This window comes from Canis lupus, chromosome 27 (assembly GCF_011100685.1).
Source record: "Canis lupus familiaris isolate Mischka breed German Shepherd chromosome 27, alternate assembly UU_Cfam_GSD_1.0, whole genome shotgun sequence".
NCBI lineage: Eukaryota > Metazoa > Chordata > Mammalia > Carnivora > Canidae > Canis > Canis lupus.
This window is the reverse complement of record NC_049248.1, coordinates 43,035,262-43,055,619: the sequence shown is the minus strand read 5'-3', so window position 1 is coordinate 43,055,619 and position 20,358 is coordinate 43,035,262. Positions and strand designations below refer to the sequence as shown.

The following is a 20,358-nucleotide window of genomic DNA, read 5'->3' as shown; positions in this document are numbered from 1 at the left end:
CGGTCTGGTCAAGACAATCTTCAGTATATAACGGAATATGCAATGGGGGAGATTAGCCAGATAACAAGAAATCTCAACCTTTCCTGTGATTCATGATGAGCTTCTCAGTACATGCAAGCAATTATCCACCTTTGGAATCTAACCCTAAGGATTTGAACCTCCTTTTCTCTTGGATAGTCTTTTATGTGGGAGCAGGCCAGGCTGACCTATTTCTTAACTTTCCTATACCTCTTGCCTACGTGTTACTTTCTTTGCCTTTCTTGGCTGGCTTGGTACTTTTCCCACACATGGGCTTTTTTGTTTCTCACTGATAACTGCTGTGTCTTGAAAAATATATTTAAATAGGGGTTCCTGGGTGGAACTTGGTTAAGCATCTGCCTTTGGCTCAGGTCAGGATCTCAGGGTCCTGGGATCAAGCTCCCTGTTGTCCTTCCGTTCCCTGCTCAGTGGGGAGTCAGCTTCCCCCTCTGCCCCGCTCCCCGCCCCTCATGTTCTCTCTCTCCCTCTCTCAAATAAATAAACTCTTTTTAAAAATATATTTGAATAAAATGAATTTCATCAGCTCACTCTTCTTTTCCTCTGGTTTCTACCAACCAAATAATATCTTTAGGAATGAAAGCAACCACCCTTGCTTATTTTATTTACGTCTTCACTCTTGCTCTCACACCATTCCTCTATTCTCTCAGACTGTGAGCCTCTGTTCCCCAATGAACATGCACAATCAGTCTATAAGATACTGATTTCCAAAACTAGAGAACTCCTCACGGGAATAAGCAAGGAAGTCCGCATCTCGGGATGCAGGGCAGGGACCAACCCTTGAGTCCTAACCCTAACAGGAAGCCGAGATGAAAGCTAGCAGGTACTGAGCGCTTACTCCGTGCCAGGTAAGGGCCAAGGCTTCAGATGTAGTAACTCCGCCCCCCTCCCCCCCAGGAACTTCACGAGGCAGGTATCGCCCTCGATGGAGAAATGAAACCGAAGTCACTTGTCCGAGATCACACAGCAGCGAGGATTCCAGGGCCCGTGGCTTTAGCCTTACATCCTTAGTCACGGGGCTCATCAATCTGGGAACATTCCGGCCCCCCGAGAAGTGAGTCGGGATGGCTGCGGCACGATGGCCCGTGATGGCCTGGCCCGCTCGCGACCACGTGCCCACCGGGTGCCAGAGCTGTGGCTAGGATAAGCCTTCATTCCAGGGATGAGGGGAGGCTTGGGAGCATGTCAGGGAGCTCGCCCCAAGTCGCACGGCTGACCAAGGGGGGGGTGTCTCCAAAGGCTGTGAGGCTCTCGTCCTGCACATGCACACGGCCCAGCCTCAGGAGCCTCGGACTGGACGATCGGATCATCTGATCGGAGGGATCCCCCTGTCCTCTGTCCGGTGCCCTCACCCCCCTGCCCTCCGCCCTCCACCCCTGCCCTCCCCCCAAGTCCTTCCCCCTCCCCCATGTCCTTCCCCCATGCCCTCCCCCTCCCCCACGCCCGGTGCCCTCCCCCGTGCCCTCCCCACGGTGCCCCCTCCCACCGGATGCCCTCCCCCTCCCCCACGTCCTCCCCCCGTGCCCCGCCCAGCTGGCTTGGGCTCCGGCTCCTCACTCCGACCTATTTGCGTAAATGCTATGCAAACGCCCGTGAGTGTCACTTTCCCCACGTGCAGGAAATTCAAATTACGTCGACGGGGGCGAGCGGACGGCTCCGGGCCGCGCATCCCAGCCCACCCCGGCCGGCGGCCCCTCGGGGCGCGGGAGGAGGAGCCGAGGCCGGGCGGACGGAGGCAGCCCTGCGGCCCGGGGCAGCGGAGGCGGCCGGCGGCCCGGGACCTGCAGAGGGCGGCTGCTCCGCGTCTTCCTGTCCCACCCAGCCCGCCGCCCCGCCGCCCCGCCGCCCCCTCCGCCTCCGCCTCCGCAGCCAGGCGGCGCGTCCGTGCGCGGCTGCCCCGGCCCGGCCCCGGCGCCCCGCGGCCCCCGCCCGCCCGCCCGGCTCGGAGGACGCGCGGAGAGGAGCGGCCCGGGCCCTTCCGCGGCCGCCGAGCCACCCACGGTGAGCGCCCAGCCCGGGCCCGCGAGCGCACGGCGGCCGAGCCTCCCGTCCCGACGGCCGGCGCCCGGGGCTGCCCGGGAACAGAGTGCGCGGCCGGGGAGCGGGGAGCAGGGGAGCGGGGCCGGGAGAGGGGGGCCGGGGGAGCGGGGCTGGGGGAGCGGGGCCGGGGGAGCGGGGAGCGGGAACCGAGTGCGCGGCCGGGGGAGCGCGGGAGCAGGGGAGCGGGGCCGGGAGAGGGGGGCCGGGGGAGCGGGGCTGGGGGAGCGGGGCCGGGGGAGCGGGGAGCGGGAACCGAGTGCGCGGCCGGGGGAGCGCGGGAGCAGGGGAGCGCGGCCGGGGGAGCGGGGGGCCGGGGCCGACCCCCGGAGCCCCCGCCGCGCCAGCCCCGACGTCCGCGCCGGCCCGGGGGCAGGGGGGGCTCGGCGGCCGGGGGCGGCCCGGGGGGATGCTCGGCGGCCGGGGCCGGGCTGCGGGGCCCCGAGCCCCCACCTCCACGCCCGGGGCCGCGGCCCTGCCCCCACGCGGTGCCCTCCCGGCCGCCGCTGCCCCCTAGTGGCGGGCGGCGCGCAGGCTCCCGGCGGCGGAGCGGGGCAGCGGCGCGCCCCCTGGCCGACCTCGCCCGGGCCCCGAGGCGTCCCTTAGGGGAAGGTGGGGCCGCGCGACGGGCCGGGGCCGCTGGTTCAGGGGCGGCGGAGCTCCCGTCTGCACGTGGCGCCGCACCCGGGGCGAGAGACGCGAGAGAAGCGCTTAGGGCGAGCCCCCCGGGGGACGGAATCCGGGAAACCCCGGCCCCAAAGGCCCCCCGGGGCCCCAGGGTCGCCGGCGCCGGGAGGGGCCCCCCTCATGCCTGCCGCGTCCGTCCCCCCGCAGGCCCGCCTCTCCGCGGAGGTGCCCGTCGGTTCGCCGCAATGACCAGCCTGCTGAGCACCGCGCCTCCAGGAGGTAGGTGAAGGCTCTTCCCGAGCGGATGGTGGAGACTCAGCCCGCCCGCACCAGGCCTGCAGGTCCTCGGGGCCTCCGCCCAGATGGGGCGACCTTCCCTCCTCCCTGTGCCCGCCTGGCGCGGGGAAGGGCCCTGGGAGGCCGCGGAGGGCAACCAGAGGGCTGGCCCCCATGGACCTGGGCCAGTTCCTGGTACTGCCCCTTCAAGCTTTGTGACCCGGAGTCGCCGATCTGCCTTCCAGGCTCCAGTTTTCTCATTTGTAAAATGGGGAGATGGTTCCTATCTTATGAGGTTATTCGTGAAGATGAAATGAGACACCCCGTATAAAACACCTAGCCCAGGCTCCCCTACCGAGGAAGCACTCCACACTCCGCATCGTTGGTCAGTATGATTAACGGGTGCCTGTCTGGCAAGGAATTGTGCCTGCTTTTTATTTTTTTATTATTTTATTTTATTTTTGTGCCTGCTTTTTAATTCCACTCCTCTGATGATACACTCCAGCCTCAAAACCCACTGTTTCCCGCAGCTGTGCTCGGGCAGGGATCCACCTCTCACCCCACTGAGAATTCCTGCCTTTTGCCTAGTAACCCAGCTGAGCCAGATAAAGCATCAGGTGGTCACTGGTGGTTTTCATTGTGGTTTTGTGGAGGGTAAGGGAGGAACCGAGCCTTGCTTGGTCTCTACACCTTTGTTTTCACGTACACCGCCTCACCTGGCATTCATCAGGACAGCCATCATCCACTGTGCTGATGTGGAAACAGGTGAGTGGCAACCCCAGGGAAGCGTAAGACGCTGTCCTCTGTGACCGTGATGCACACGATTCAGAACGTCCGTTGTCCTTTGAGAGACGAGAGGTGGATAGAAGTCCAGACTGGTCAGCAAAGGCTTCATGAAGGGGGAGGGGGTGACCTGGGACGGAGCCCTTAGCCCTTATTCTTGAAGAGTAGCCCGGGCCAAGAAGGGTGTGGTGGGCGTTCGAGATCAAGTCAGTGCCATGTGTGAAACCACAGAGACTGAGTTTGTCGTGGAAGGTGTTCTGGAAGAGAAGGCAGGGGATCCCTAGAATAAACCTACCCACGGGGAAAAGAGGTGACGCTTTGGCAGCCGAGAACTTAGGACTTGGGCCAATTCTTTTCTTTCTGTTTATAAATTTGTGGTAAAATATATATAATATACATGTTATCACTTTAACCCAAGTGTTGGTAGTTCGGTGGCGTTGAGTATTGATTAATAATCACATTCCTGTGCGATCATCCTTGCCATCGGTCTGCAGAACTGTGTCATCTTCCCAAACTGAAACTCTATCGATTAGGCAGTAGCTCCCCCTTCCCCCTCCCTTCAGCTCCTGATAAGCAACATTTTACTCTGTCTCTGTGTACATTTGACTCGGTGCCTCATATAAGTGGAATCATACAGTATTTGTCATTTTGCGTCTGGCTTTTTTCGCTGAACATCTCCAGAGTTCATCCGTGTTGTAGCATCTGTCAGAACGTCCTTTCCTCTTTAAGGCTGGATAATCTCCAACACACATCATCACCTATACATGTCATATGTCATTTTGTCCATTTATGCAGGGGCAGATTGCTTCCGCCGTTTGGCTCTTGTGAATGAGGCTGCTGGGAACACGGGTATACAGATCTCTTCTTGAGTACTTGCTTTGGGGTCGATACCCAGAAGTGGAATTGCTGGATCATGTGGTGATCTGTTTAATTTTTTGAGGAACCGCTACACTGTTTTATGCAGCGGCTGCACCATATTACATTCCCACCAGCAGTGCACAAGGGTTCTGGTTTCTCCACATCCTCGCCAACACCCTTTTCTTTCCTTTTTTTTTTTTTTTTTTTGATAGTAGCCATCGTAATGCGTGTGAAGTGCCATCTCTTAGGGTTTTGATTTACATTTCCCTAATGATTAGTGATACTGAGCATCTTTTATGTGTCATCTGCTTTCTTCTTCTTGCATATCTCCTTTACAGACATCTCTTCAAGTCCTTGCCCGTTTTTTAATTGGCTTCTTGTTTTTCATCTTGCTTATTCCTTACCACAACCTCACGAACGGGTTTTATTCTCATTTTACAGAAGGAATAACTGAAGTTCAGGGCAATTAAGAAATTTTTAGAGGTTCAATTCTCCCAAGGTCACGTGGTTAATAAGGGCCAAGACAGGATTTTGTGCCAAGTGTGATTTACTCCAACGCCTGTGTTCTTTCTGTCATGATATACCGCTCTCAGAGTCTCACTGCACCCCACTGGCCCAGGCACGTGGAAGGAAGGAGAAAGGAAGCAGAATTCTAGGGCAGGTTCCCATGGAAAGGAGAATTGGGGGAGCCGTCCTTTGTTGGGCAGGTCTACAGTAAATAAGTAGGTTGGCAGACTCAGGTGGCAAAGGATCTGATGCCTCAGTGATAAGAGATTTAGCCTGGAAACAAGGGCCACAAAGAAACCAACGGGTAACTGGGTTAACAACAACTCAAAAAAGGGTAAGTAGGCAAAATAGATCTTGAAGTTCATTTGCTTTCATTGGTTAGGATCTGAGTGGAACCTCAAGTCTTGTTGTGGTGCTCCACCCCAGGCCCCCCACCTGAGAGAGGAGGGTCACAGTCCTTCCAAGCCTGAGGAGAGGGAAGGAAGAGAGTAACATTTGTTACTGTTTGGAGAGGGAGACAGGAGAGAAGTGGTGTAGGAACAGGAGGTAGCAGAGCTGGGGCACCTGCGTGGCTCAGTGGTTAAGCGTCAGCCTTCGGCTCAGGGTGTGACCCCGGGATCCCAGAATTGAGTCCCACATCAGGTTCCCTGCATGGAGCCTGCTTCTCCCTCTGCCTGTGTCTCTGCCTCTCTCTGTATCTCTCATGAGTAAATAAATATATATTTTTAATAAATCTTAAAAGAGGTAACAGCTGTAAGCAGGAGCTTAGAGAGATATAAACCATTCACCCTCTTTTTACACTAGGCTTCCCAAACTTAAATTTACTTTATTGTTGTTTATTTTGTCATCAAAAGGCTATTACATGCCCCCTAAAGAATAGCCTTCTGGACCTTTTCTATGTATATGCAGATATATATATGTGTCTGTGTGTGTTTATAGTTTCATTTTAATTTACTTTTTTTAAACATGTAATCATATTACACATTACTGCCCTAGCAATTTGCTTTTTTCATCTAACCGTATATCCTGTGCCAGTAACTGCAGATCCTACCACATTCCTTTTAACAACTGTATAGTGTTTCCGGAATGAATGGCCTGTAATTTATTTAATCATTCCTCTGCTGATGGACATTCAGATATGTGTGTCACTCTTGTAAACAGCACTGTGGTGAACACCCTCTTCATTCTGCAGTAAAACTCAGGGAACCAAACCCAGTGGACATGTAAACAAAATGGTTAGTGGAGGCAGAGCAGAGATACTTCCCGAACCTGGAGAGTTGATAGTGTGTCCGGTAAGAACCCTGGAACGAGGAGATGGATTCCAAGCCCAGCACAGCCAACAGCTGAGTGACCCTGGGCTGGTTGATGCAGTTTACTGAGCTTGTCCATGATAACATCAACCCTGCTTACATCACCACCGTGGAGTGGAGATAAAATATGTTTTGTGAACTATAAATAACAAATATAGATTACAGTTCTTTTTTTTTTTTTTTTAAGTAGGCTCCACACCCAACATGAGGGTTCAACCCACAATTCTTAGATTAAGAGTCACATGCTCTACTGACTGAGCCAGCCAGGTGACCCCACAGATTACAGTTCTGACACTTGAAGCCTGAAGATCCTAGGTCACTAGCACCTAGGATACCCAGTGTCCTTTAGTCTGAAACAGCTTTTTGTGGAGTTCAAAAATTTTATTTTTAAAAATTTATTTATTTATTTATTTATTTAGCTTTATTTATTCATGAGAGACGCACAGAGAGAGGCAGAGAGACAGGCAGAGGGAGAAGCAGGGTCCATGCGGGGAGCCCGATGCAGGACTCGATCCCAGGACCCTGGGATCATGCCCCGAGCCAAAGGCAGATGCTCAACTGCTGAGCCACCCAGGCGTCCCTGATTTTTTTTAAAGTAAACATTTTATTTTGGAATAATTTTAGATTTATAGAAAAGCGACAAAAATAGTACAGAGAGTTCCCATATACCCTTCAGGCAGTTTTCCCTAATGTCAGTGTCTTACATGATCATGGCCTATTGTGGAAACCAAGAAATTAACCTTGGTATAATGCTGATAGCTAAACTACAGCCTTCACTGAGATTTCACCTGTTCACAAATTTTATTTGGAAGAGAATGCTGCTAAAACACTTTCAATTTATAAAAAACTGCAAGGGATCCCTGGGTGGCGCAGTGGTTTGGCGTCTGCCTTTGGCCCAGGGTGCAATCCTGGAGACCCGGGATCGAATCCCACGTCGGGCTCCCGGTGCATGGAGTCTGCTTCTCCCTCTACCTGTGTCTCTGCCTCTCTCTCTCTCTCTCTCTCTCTCTCTCTCTCTGTGTGTGTGTGTGTGACTATCATAAATAAATAAAAAATAATTAAAAAATAAATAAATAAATAAAGATAAAAAACTGCAAATCTAAGGCTGAGAAAGATCCTGAGGGTCAGCTGGTCAACCACCCATTCTGTGCTAAATTTCTCTCTCCAGTATGCCAGGAAGCATTTAACCAGTTTTGCTCTTCTCTGGGAGAGACCTCTCTCTCCCATTAGTTTCCACCAGTGGTCCTCTTGGACAGGCCGTCCATCGGCATATTTGAAGATACCATTCAAGTTCTAGTCTCTCCCTAAGTTTTCTTTCTGGGCTTTCTCTTGCCAGCTTTCCTTATACAATTTCCAAGCCATTCACTACACTGGCTGTTCACGACAGAATTGTCACTCCCAGACATGGCTCAGCGGTCTAAGAGTGGCACAAAGTAGGGCCGCACTATTGCCTCCATTCTTAGAGACCATATTTATATTAATGGGGCCTAAAGTAACAGCAAGTTTTAAATTTTTTAAGACTATAAAAGAACAGGGATGCCTGGGTGGCTCAGTCAGTTAAGCATCTGCCTTTGGGTCAGGTCATGATCTCAGGGTCCTGGGATCGAGCCCCACATCAGGCTCCCTGCCCAGTGGGGAGTCTGCTTCTCCCTCTGCCCCTCATGCTTGCTCTTTCTCTCAAATAAATAAAATCTTTAAGGAAAAAAAAAGATTATAAAAGAAGAGTTGACTCTTGAACAACATGGGGACTTATAGGGGCACTGATGCCCCCACACAGACAAAAATCATGTATAACTCTTGACTTCCCCAGAACTTAACTACTAATAGTCTACTAAAAGCCTTACCAATAATAAATAGTTGATTAACACGTATTTTGCATGGGTGTATGTATTATATACTGTATTCTTGGAATAAAGGAAGCCTGGAGAAAAGAAAATGTTGTTAAGAAAATCATGGGATCCCTGGGTGGCGCAGCGGTTTGGCGCCTGCCTTTGGCCCAGGGTGCGATCCTGGAGACCCAGGATCGAATCCCACGTCAGGCTCCCGGTGTATGGGGCCTGCTTCTCCCTCTGCCTGTGTCTCTGCCTCTCTCTCTCTTTCTGTGTGTGACTATCATAAATAAATAAAAATTAAAAATAAAATAAAATAAAATAAAAAAACCTCACCTTTAAAAAAAAATTTAAGAAAAAAAAAGAAAAGAAAAGAAAATCATAAGAGGGGCTGCCTGGGTGGCTCAGTCCGTTAAATGTCTGCCTTGCTCAAGTCATGATCCCAAAGGTCCCAGGATTGAGCCCCTTGATGGGCTCCTGCTCAGCAGGGAGTCTGCTGCTCCCTCTCCCCTCCCCTCTGCTCATGATCTCTCTCTCTTTTTTAAAGATTTTATTTATTTATTCATGAGAGACACAGAGGCAGAGGGAGAGGCAGGCTCCACACAGGATGCCTGATGCGGGGCCTCGATCCCAGGACCCCGGGATCAGGACCTGAGTCAAAGGCAGACACTCAACCACTGAGCCACCCAGGCGTCCCTCTCTCTCTCAAAGGAAGAAAGAAGGAAGGAAAAAAATCCTAAGTGAACATGCATTTACAATACTGTACTGTATTGATGGGGGGGCATCCACATTTTAAGTGGACCCATGCAGTTCAAACCCATGTTGTTCAAGGGTCAACTGTATTCATCATCGTAAGAGATTTGGAAGATAAAGGAAAGCATATAGAAGGAAAAAAAAGCCATCAAAATTCTACAACCTAGCTCTCTCGTTGCCATTTGAGGGTATATCCTTCCGGGACCCGTTGCTTTCTGGCGATCTCACTGTGTTTTATATCTGCTGCTGCCAAGCCGCGGCATCCCCCATTCTTTTCTTTGTCAGCAGTTGAACAAGACGGAAAACTGTCAAATTCTCATCTTGTTCAGTTTGGCCCATTTCCCCGGTCGTTTGAAATCTGTATATCTGTTTGTTAGTTGCCCCTCGTTTGGAGACTTGCACAAATTATCAAGCCTTTCCTGGGCCCTCAGGAGTCTGTGTTTACCCAAAGGGCACTAAAGCACTTCTACACAAAGCTCCAGTGGAAGGCGCCCATAAAGTGGATCATCCAAAGACCTTGCCAAGAACTGAATATGCAATATATCAGAAAAGTCTAGCAAAAAAGCCAGAATTACTACCATAAGGGAAAAATGATACTGAACTTTCTTTTTTTCTTTTTTAAGATTTTATTTATTTATTCATGAGAGACACAGAGAGAGATAGAGAAGCAGAGACATAGGCAGAGGGAGAAGCAGGCTCCACGCAGAGAACCTGACGTGGGACTTGATCCTGGGACTCCAGGATCATGCCCTGAGCTGAAGGCAGACGCTTAACCACTGAGCCGCCCAGGTGTCCCTTTCTTTTTTTTTTTTTTTAAAGCATAGTTTTTTTTTTTTTGTTTGTTTGTTTGTTTGTTTTTTAAGAGAAGCCATTTTTTTAAATATTTTTATTTAGTTATTCATGAGAGACACAGAGCGAGAGAGAAAGGGGGGGGTGGGCAGAAGAAGAAGCAGGCTCCATGCAGGGAGCCTGATGTGGGACTTGATCCCGGGTCTCTAGGATCACGCCCCGGGCCAAAGGCAGGCCCTAAACAGCTGAGCCACCCAGGGATCCCCGATACTGAACTTTCTTATACCTGTCTTATGATGTAATATTTTTATTTTGAGTTACAGAAAGACCTTAAATTTGGCCCTGGCTTGCTTTGACTTAATAGTATCAATTCAAAAAGAACTAAGGTCAAATCCCAGAGGAAGAACCAGTGGTTAGACTCGCAGCACTTCTTTCCCTGATGGTCGGTTACTACTCCCCCGAGTCCTTACAGCCAGGCTGTATTACTCCATAAGATATTATAAACAGTCTTTTTTAAAAAAAATTTACGGATTGATTTTGGAGAGAGAGAGAGAGAGAGAACAAACAAGCTGGGGAAGGGGCAAAGGGAAAGGAAGAGACGCAGATTCCCCGCTGAGCAGGGCACCCACCCCCAGGGGCTCCATCCCAGGACCCTGGGATCGTGCCCTGAAACCAAGAGTCTGTTGCTCGAGCGACCGAGCCCCCCGGGCGCCCCTATTATAAACAGTCTCATCCGTGTTCTGTGATATGACACTGTTTGCTCCTGCAGCACCTTCGGCTCTCCTTAAACTCCGACTCCCATCCTCACTCCGCACTGATGACCTTGCTTCTGTTTTCTTGAGCGAGTTAAAGTTCTCGGAAAGAGCCGCCGAAGGCTCCCGCCGCCCGCCTGTGCCCGGGCCCTCCGCCTGCAGCCAGCCCCTCGGTCGTGCGCTGGATCCCGTCCCTTGAAGGACGGGTCGCAGCCGTCCCCTCCCTCATGTGTCACCAGCTGTTCCCTCTCATCCGAGTTATTCCTATCTGTACATAAACATGCTGTCATTTCTCCCATCCTTGAAAAAACAAACAAAAAACTTGAGCTCCCTTCCCCCTCCAACTACAGCCCCATTTCTCTGCTCACAGTTACAGGGAAAAAAAGAGTTTATCTACATTCTACCTCCAGTTCCTCTACTTCCCCCCCTTTTTTTTTTCTCTCGAATCCCCTGCCAACCAGGGTCTTCTACGCAGCTCGTCACCAGAGCTTCTGTCGTCAGGTCACACACGAGTCCTGCGTGGCAAAGCCCCACAGTCCTCATACTCGATCTGTTCAGCTGCTACTACTTGGTCTCCTTTGCTCTTTCCTTTCTGGGCCCCGCCCTTGGGCCTCTACTGTACTTACTCCCTTGGTGATCTCGCCCATTCTCGTGGGCTGCAATATGCTGACTTTTCTTTTTTTTAAGATTTTATTTATTTATTCATGAGACACAGAGAGTGAGAGAGGCAGAGACACAGGCAGAGGGAGAAGCAGGATCCATGCAGGGAGCCCGACGCAGGACTCGATCCCTGGGCTGAAGATGGCACTAAACTGCTGAGCCCCCCGGGCTGCCCAGTATGCTGACTTTTTAAATCCCCAGTCCAGTCCTCTTCCCGAAATTCCGGTCTTAACACCTGCTCTTGGGTGTCTGATAAGCAGTCATGTGCCAGATGGAACCCAGATCTGCCCTTCCACATCTGTGCCTGCTGCAGGCTTCCCATCTCGGGGACACCATGCCTACCTTCCCTCCAGCCCAAAACCTTGGTGTCATCCTTGACTCCACCCTGTATCCTGTGAGTCTTAGTGTCAGAATGTACCCAGAATCCTCCCACTTTCTCTCTGGGCTGCTGCTACCCTCAGTCAATGCTTTTAAGCCAGGAGGAAAAGGTTTGCCCTTATGTGGGATACAACCTGCTTCTGCTCCTGTCTCCACATTCCCACAGCCCACCGGTTGTCCATACGGCAGTCAAAGGGATCCTTTAAGGGGCACCTGGGTGCCACAGTGGGCTAAGCGTCTGCCTTCAGCTCAGGGTCCTGGGATTGAGCCCCACATCGGGTTCCCTGTGCATCAGGGAGCCTGCTTCTCCCTATCCTTCTGTCTCTGCCCCCAATTCTGCTCTTGCTCTGTCTCCCTCAAGTAAATAAAAAAAATGTTCTTAAAAAGAGACCCTTTAAAATCAGCTTCTGTTTCAGTTACCTTAATAAACCACCTCAACAACCAGTGGCTTATAACAATAGCAACTTATTATTCTTATACAATTCTGTGATTTGGCTGGTTTCCCCTGTGCCTGCTCACACAGCTGCAATTCTCTGGAAGGTCCATGGGGCTGGAAGATCCGAGACAGACTCCCTCCCATGTCTCACAACTGGTATTGGCTGTCAGCTGAGCCTCAGGTGCCTCTGTTTTCCTCGGTGGGGCCTCTTGTCCTCCAGTGGGCTACACTGGGCTTCCTCACAACATGGTGGTCTCAGTGTTTCAAAGGTGTGGTCTTTGGAATTTCAGGCCCTAACCTACACCCCCTAAGTCATTTTAACAAGGTCCTTAGAGGATTCTTATGTACAACAGAGGTTGAGAAGCACTGCTTTTTTTTTTTTTTTTTTTTTAAGATTTTATTTATTTATTCATGAGAGACACAGAGAGAGGCAGAGACACAGGTGTAGGGAGAAGCAGACTCCCTGCAGGGAACCTGATGCAGGACTCGATCCCAGGATCCCTGGGTCATGCCCTGAGCCACCCAGGTGCCCCAAGAAGCAGTACTTTAAAATAAAAATCCATGGGACGCCTGGGCGGCTCAGCGGTTGAGTGTCTGCCTTCGGCTCAGCACGTGATCCTGGAGTCCCCGGATCGAGTCCCACATTGGGCTCCCTGCACGGAGCCTGCTTCTCCCTCTGCCTGTGTCTCTGCCTCTCTCTCGCTGTGTCTCTTATGAATAAATAAATAAAATCTTAAATAAAATAAAAATCCAGTCTCTGCCCCAAAACCCCATTTCAGTCACCAAAAGAGCCGAAGCCCTTCCATGGCTTACAACACCCAACCTCCATTTCATCTCCTCTTGTTCCCTTGCTCTATTCAGTGACCTCTGTGCTGTGCCTTAAGCATGCCAAGCGTGCAACAGCCCCAGTGCCTTTCAGTATTGTTCAGTATTTCAGTATTATTCGGTATCAGGAAGACTTCCTGACCACCCCTGTCCACGTGCCAACCCCCTACCCCTTCCTGCTCTTTTTTTCTACATAGCACTAATCCACATCTAATATATGTATCTTGGGGGATCCCTGGGTGGCTTGGCGGTTTGGCGCCTGCCTTTGGCCCAGGGTGTGATCCTGGAGTCCCGGGATCAAGTCCCACGTCAGGCTCCCGGTATGGAGTCTGCTTCTCCCTTCTCCTGTGTCTCTGCCCCCCCCCCCTCTCTATCATAAATAAATAAATCTTTAAAAAATAATAAAAATAGTAAATGTATCTTTTACGTACTTATTTATTGTCCATCTTACCTTCCCAGAATGTAAACTGTATGAAGAAAAAGGTATATAGTAAATTCATACGTAACATAAAATTGACAATATTGAAGTATACAGTCCTGTGGCATGAAGTCCATTCACACTGTTGTGCAGCCATCACCACCATCCATCTTCAGCACTCTTTCATCTTCCCAAACTGCACTCTGTACCCATTAAACAACAGCTCCCATCCCAGGGCCTCTGGCTGGCCCAGTCGGTAGAGCATGCAACTCTTGATCTTGGGGTTGTAAGTTCAAGCCCCGCGTTGGGTGGAGAGATTACTTAAAAATAAAACCTTAAAAAAAAAAAAGTAGTAACTGCCCATCCCTTCTGTGCCCATTTCCATTCTGCTTCCTGTCCCTGTGGCTCTGACTATTCTAGGAACCTCATGTAAGTGGAATCCACTTTGTAGCATATGTCAGAACTTCCTTTGTTATATTATTCAGCCTTAAAAACAAAGGAAATTCTGACACATGCTACAAAATGGATGAGCCTTTATTCCTGAGGTGTGTGCTTCCTCTTTTTAGAAGTAGATTCCAGAGAGCCTTTGCTTCCAACAGAGACCATTTTCATCAGAAGTAAAAATCTGATGTGTGATTTTATTTATTTATTCTTCATTAATCCATTGGTTTCATATAGAGGTAAATTTATTTGTACCTCCTTCATTTGTATTTAACTGCTTCACCAGATGGCTTAATGTAAGCAGAAACCAGCCAGCCAATAACTGTATCCAAGGAAGGCACTTCTATTGACTTGTATGTTTTTTTCTTTTTCTTTTTTTTTTTAGATTTTTTTTTTTTTAAGATTTTATTTATTCATGAGCACAGAGAGAGAGACCGAGACAGAGGCAGAGGGAGAAGCAGGTTCCATGCAGGGAGCCCGACCTGGGCCTCGATCCCAGGTCTCCAGGATCAGGCCCTGGACTAAATTGCTGAGCCACCTGGGCTGCCCTTTTTAGATCTTTTTAAAAATACTCTATGTATTTATTTGAGAGAGAGAATGATATAGAAAAAAGCATGAGTGGGAGCAGGAATGGGGCCGGGGGTGGGTGAATTGAGGGGATAGAGGAGGTGAGGGTATGGGGCAGAGGGAGAGGGAGAAGCAGGCTCCCCGCTGAGCAGGGAACCCAATGTGGGCCTCGATCCTAGGACCCCAGGATCATGACCTGAGCCAAAGGCAGATGCTTAACCGACTGAGTCACCAGGTGCCTTGAATTGTATGTCTCTGAAGGTCTTTCTGTGTTTCTGTATCTAGTTGTAGCAAGGTGGTCTGTGAAGCATCACGGCTTCCACATTACGCTGGCATCGCTCCCCACCTACCAGGGACCCTTGAGCCAGTTCGCATTAAGGACGCACTTTTTGTGGCGCAACAGTGTGTAGTTGATTGTGGTTGGCTGGTGTTTCTTCCACCTTTACCCCTATTTTTTAAACCCTCGAGCTTTCTGGAAAGCTTGTGGTGCTGCCCATGGTCATATTTAATGATCCTTGTTCCCTACTGGAAAAAAATAAATAAATAAAAGGACCATAATAGGAAGGGTTAGTATAAATACCTTGCTTGGGCTTTGGAGCCGGTAGCCATGGATTCAGATCTTGGCTCCATGCACTGTTCCTTCATGTGTGATATGAGCCATGTCACTTAACTCTCCCAGGGCCTGGCGGTCCACATTAGCAAATAAAAGCATCCACTTTGAAGTGATTGACGCTGTAAGGGTTAATGAGTGTGTATATAAAGCACCCAGGGCCAAGCAGGGACTTGGTAAATGGCAGCTGTTATAATTAGGATCATTTGGGGCACCTGGGTGGCTCAGGGGTCGAGTGTCTGCCTTCAGCTCAGGTCGTGATCCTGGGGTCCTGGGATCGAGTCCCACATCGGGCTCCCTGCGTGGAGCCTGCTTCTACCTCTGCCTGTGTCTCTGCCTCTCTCTGTGCGTCTCTCATGAATAAATAAATAAATAAAATCTTTTTAAAAAGAAGAATAATAATTGGGATCATTTGCAGAATTTCCCAACTAGCAATCACCTCCCACCTCTGGGAGTCGCATGTATCTATCCTCTGAACCCTCACTGAGCTTGAGCTCCATGGTCCAGTCCCTCGTGGGCCTCATCACTGCCACACTCTCAGCACCTCGGACTGTGCCTCCGGCAGACACGTGGTAGGAGCAAAGGAAATTGCTGTTGATTGATTGAACTTAATCTCCTTAATCCTCACACTTAGGCTTCTGCACTGAAACGATTTTTCTCAGCGCTTCGCATATCTTAAGTTTTCTAATGTTTAAGACAAAACGAAGAGCATCTGCACAGAATTCTAGAGCCATGGTGGCAAGAGGGAGTGCAGGCCCCTGGGAGTCCGAGGCAGCACAGCGTAACCTCGGAAGTGACAGCCGGTCACTTTTGCTGTGCTCTGTTCCTTAGAAGCAAGTGCCTGGGTGCAGGCCCCACGGAGGTGGGGGGGCTCCCCGGGGCGGGGTGCTCCCCGGTGTAAACACCAGCCGCAGGAACCATCCAGAACCACTTCCCAAGCTGCCTGCCACTCAAGAAACTGAAGCTCCGAGAGGTTTGGTAACTTCCTTAAGGGCCTAGGCGCTTCCTGGGCGACCTTCCACCCCAGCAGCTTCGACAGCGTCCCTGTGTGGTTGCTTCCTGCTGGGGTTCAGGCTTGGGCTGGGAGGACCGCGGAGGGGGTGCCCCAGGCGGCCGGCGCCTGCCCAGGCCTCCTCTCGGCCGTGTAAAGACACGCCCCATACCACTGGCCCCTTCTTTGCTCCCGGGCCGCAGGTCCCAGGCCCACCGCTGCCCACTTCGTGTCACCTGCCCAGGCGGGAGCCGGCCGGCGACAGGCATCAGACAGGAGTCCTGCTCGGGCCCTGAGCTCCGGCCGCGCCGACTCCTGTCCCGGGGCGTGGACCCAGGCTCTGCGCTCGGCCTCGAGTGTGCCCTGCCCCTTGTCCCTTCTACCCTGTCGACTCCTAGCCCTGCTTCCGCTCCCAGCTGCAGTCCCACCCCCCGGGAGACTCGATCAAGGCCCTCTGTCCCATGCCCTCCTGCAGGCCTCATATTGCCTCGGTCTCCCCTGTCGCTGTCGTTAGCCGGGGCGTGGTGGAGGGTCGCTCCACGAAGGCGGGCCTTGGCCGACCATCATGTCCCCAGCGCGCCTAGCCCAGTGCCTGTCAGTGAGTGCTGCTATTATTATTTATTGAACGAATATTGAATAGGGCCTCCTGCAGGCGATTCCGGTCGGCCAGCCGGTTTTCCCCAGGATACCTTGTCCCGCAGTAACCTTAACCCGGTGCCTTTTCAAATCCCTACACTACGATGCTAACTAGGAACACAACTAAAGGACTCCCTGAACGCCCACGTAAATTCTTTTAAAAGAGACTTCTGGAGACCAGTAGTTCTGAGTGTTCCGACCCTGGGTAGTGACTTCAGGGGTGGGACTTTCAGGCTGTAAAGGATGGATAGACCAATAGCAGAAGAAGGTATGAGATATATTTTAGAGTAGGAGAAGCCTTGTTCAGAACCTTTCAAATACAGGGCCTACTCTGAAGTAGTGTAGGAAAGGGTGTTAATAAGGGAGAAACATTATTTTATTATTTAAAAATAATTTTGGGGCCTTTGGCTCAGGGCGTGATCCCGGGGTCCAGGATTGAGTCCCACATTGGGATCCTGCATGGAGCCTGCTTCTCCCTCTGGCTGTGTCTCTGCTTCTCTCTCTCTCTCTCTCTCTCTCTCTCTCTCTCTCTCTCTCTCTGCTTCGCATGAATAAGTAAATAAAATCTTTAATAATGTTGGGGCAACTGGCCGGCTCAGTCAGCAGAATACGTGACTCTTGATCTCAAGGTCCTGAGTTTGAGACTCATGTTGGGCATGGAGCCTATTTTTATAACTACAATTTAAAAAAAACTAAGTAAAAATAATGTTTACAAAGAGTTTTGTAAGAACATTAAAGAAATGCATGTGCCCATATAATGTAAGTATGTACATATATGTGTGTGTGTGTGTGTATATGTATATATATATATGCTCATTATTTTATCTTTTTTTAAAATTTTGTTTATTTATTCATGAGAGACAGAGAGGCAGAGACACAGGCGGAGGGAGAAGCAGGCTCCATGCGGGAAGCCTGATGTGGGACTCGATCCTGAGACTCCAGGATCACGTCCTGGGCCGAAGGCAGACGCTAAACCTAAACCGCTCAGCCACCCAGGGATCCCTCATTATTTGATCTTATCTATGTAAAAGTATATATTTGTAATAATAGTTTACTCTTATTGAGTATCTGTACAACTACCCTATAGAGTAGATACTGTTATCTCTATTTTGCAGATGAAGAAGCCAACGCGCAGAGGGGTTAGGATAGTTTTCTGAAGGTAACACAGCCAGTAAAGGACAGAGCTCAGATTCGAACCTCAGCAGCTAGGCTCCAGAGCCCATACTCTTAACCACTGTATCAGGCAGAGAGAAACCCCATCAAAATGCTCAATGTCTTGGGATGGTAGTTTATTTTCTATTCTGTTCTCCAGGTTTTTCTATATGGATTTACTATAGGAGTTGAACGATGAATTTTTTATTAGGAAAGTGGTAGGGTGGTGAAGTTTGAAGGACAACTGTATGTTTTAGAACAAAGGAATTCACCCCATTTCCTTTTTTCACTTTTCTAAATTTTCCAGAGGACCCGATGACTACCCCAATTCTGCAGGCCACTGAAGCCTTGTCCCCAGAAGCTGAGGCCAGCACAGCCCTCATTGCAGGTAACAAAGGCCCAGAGCCAAATCCAAGAGACTTTTTGAGTGAATTCAAGGGCCATCTCGCTCCGTTGACTGGGAACCCGGTGTGGTGATTGAGGACTTTCCCTGTGCAGGAAAGCACTGCAAATTGGAGACCAAATCCATTAATAGGCTCGTTTTGGCATGTAGGTTATCTTACACACACACACAGACACAGCTATAAAAGACTCTTAGAGGCTTCACGCCAGAGACACTGCCAGTAAACGTGGGAAGTGGCCACAAATAGATGTAAGTGTGTACAGGCACTACACTCCAGTATGTGGGTAGGGATGAGGATATGTGTGGTTTGTCAAGTGGGGGAGGACGAGGAGGGGAGGGATCAGAGAAATCCCTACAGGAGGCTGTGGATTTTAAAATGCCTTCCTGTTGGAACAAGCTATTTCCTCCCCGCCCCCCTTCCTGTTTCTATCAGAATCCTCACGAACTGGTTGAGAGGGAATTGTCCTGTTAGAAATCAAAAGCCGTGTGTCCTTAGCTTAAGCACTAGGATACTCCAGATAATCATGCACCATGGAAGTTGGACACGTCGGGGAATGTGGATTTGGAAGTGGATGCTGCTTAACCAGAACAGGAGGATGCTTATACAAAGTGAGGGGATCCTTGAATTCAGGGGGCCCCGTGAATTACTGAGACCTCCTCAATCCTGAAATATCTCTGCATTTTCCCTCTCCTTTCCAAGTGGTTATCACCGTGGTCTTCCTCACCCTGCTCTCAGTCGTGATCTTGATCTTCTTTTACCTGTACAAGAACAAAGGCAGCTACGTCACCTACGAACCTGCAGAAGGCGAGCCCAGCGCCATCCTCCAAATGGAGAGTGACTCAGCCAAGGGCAGGGACAAGGAGGAGTATTTCATCTGATGATTCTCGGGCCCCGAGGAGCTCATTCAGGCTCCAGTGCTAACACACTATTTATTAGGTGAAAGTTTTATCTCAAGCCAGTGAGAAGCATCGACTGATACGAGCAAACCTGAGCTCCTTCTAGGACACAGGCCCAAATGCCAACATGACTGATGCCAGGGACCCAGGGAAAGCTATTTATGGGGTCTCTAACCAGGCCTTTGTAGTATAGCTGGTTTCTGTGGCTGCCCAATGAGGTGGAGCGACACCAGGCCACCATGAGTTATGTGCCGGTCATCTTCAGTTTTCAAGGTCGAAGGGAAGGAGAGTTAGGCCCACTGGCTGCTTCTCTGTCCCCTGCCTGGTCAACTAGTGACAGCCTGAGCAGAAATAGTGTGTGAAGTTCTTCCCAGGTGCTGGATACCATGGTAAAAGGCCAAGTGTGTGTGTGTGGGTGGGTGGGTGGGGGGGGGGGGCGGGGCAGGAGACTAAAGACCCCACCCCGATGAATGTGCTGTATCTCCTCATCTGAGCCCTTCCTTTCCATTATTCCCCAACCACCATATACTGATGCTATTTTTATCACAATTAAAAATGTTCATTGGTAAAGAAATCTGATTCTCATGTGCAAAAAGTACCTTTATATTTTGACGTATCCATGCTTAAACTTTTAAACTTTTTGGACATTTTCTTTTGCTTATTTAACTGCTTGGCATACGTTCTCTCCCAAACAAACAAAACCCCAGAGAAGTTTCAGAAGTTCCCAGAACAATCTCAGGAGTTTGAAACAAGACGGTCGTGAGAAACTTGTCCCAGGGGAGTCTCATCAGAAACATACCCTGGGAGATGAAATGGTTACCTTCCACGCTGGCAAGGACTAGAATTTCCCAGACCTTTTTTTTTTTCTTCAGGATTTTATTTATTTACTTGAGAGAGAGCAGACAAGAGAAAGCATGAGTGAGGAGAGGAGGGGCAGAGAGAGAGAGCAGCAGAGGAGCTGAGCAGGGAACCCAACTTAAGGCTTGGCCCCAGAACCCCAGGACCATGACCTGAGCTGAAGGCAGATGCTTAACTAAGCCCCCCAGGTATCCCTTCCCTGACCCATGCTGGGTCTACACAGAGGGAACCAGCAACCATCTCCTTACCACTTTTCCCACCAGTGCCCTTTGAATCAAGCCGAGAAGCTCACTGGATCTTAGTCCCCAAACGAGATGTGTTTAAAAGACAGTGTTTTGATAGAAATCATAGCTCCTCAGGTCATAATCCCGGGGTCCTGGGATGGAGCCCTGCCATCAGGTACCCTGCTGGCTGCTCCTCCCTCCCGCTCGTGCTCTCCTTCTAATAAATAAAATCTTTAAAACCCTGCAATGATAGCAGCACCTATCTGAATCCTAGGTGGGACATAAAAGATAGAGAAGAAATCTAA

General features: G+C 50.3%; 1 protein-coding gene across 1 annotated transcript; it reads left to right on the top strand.

Annotated features, from left to right (window-relative positions):
- The first annotated feature begins 1,966 nt into the window (after window positions 1–1,966).
- On the top strand, window positions 1,967–19,385 carry SMAGP (small cell adhesion glycoprotein). The gene is made up of 4 exons (XM_038577700.1): window positions 1,967–2,037; window positions 2,908–2,979; window positions 17,979–18,059; window positions 18,775–19,385. Exons 2-4 carry the CDS (start codon window positions 2,946–2,948, stop codon window positions 18,951–18,953), a joined length of 294 nt encoding a protein of 97 aa, XP_038433628.1. The 5' UTR covers window positions 1,967–2,037; window positions 2,908–2,945; the 3' UTR covers window positions 18,954–19,385.
- Window positions 19,386–20,358: the final 973 nt, after the last annotated feature.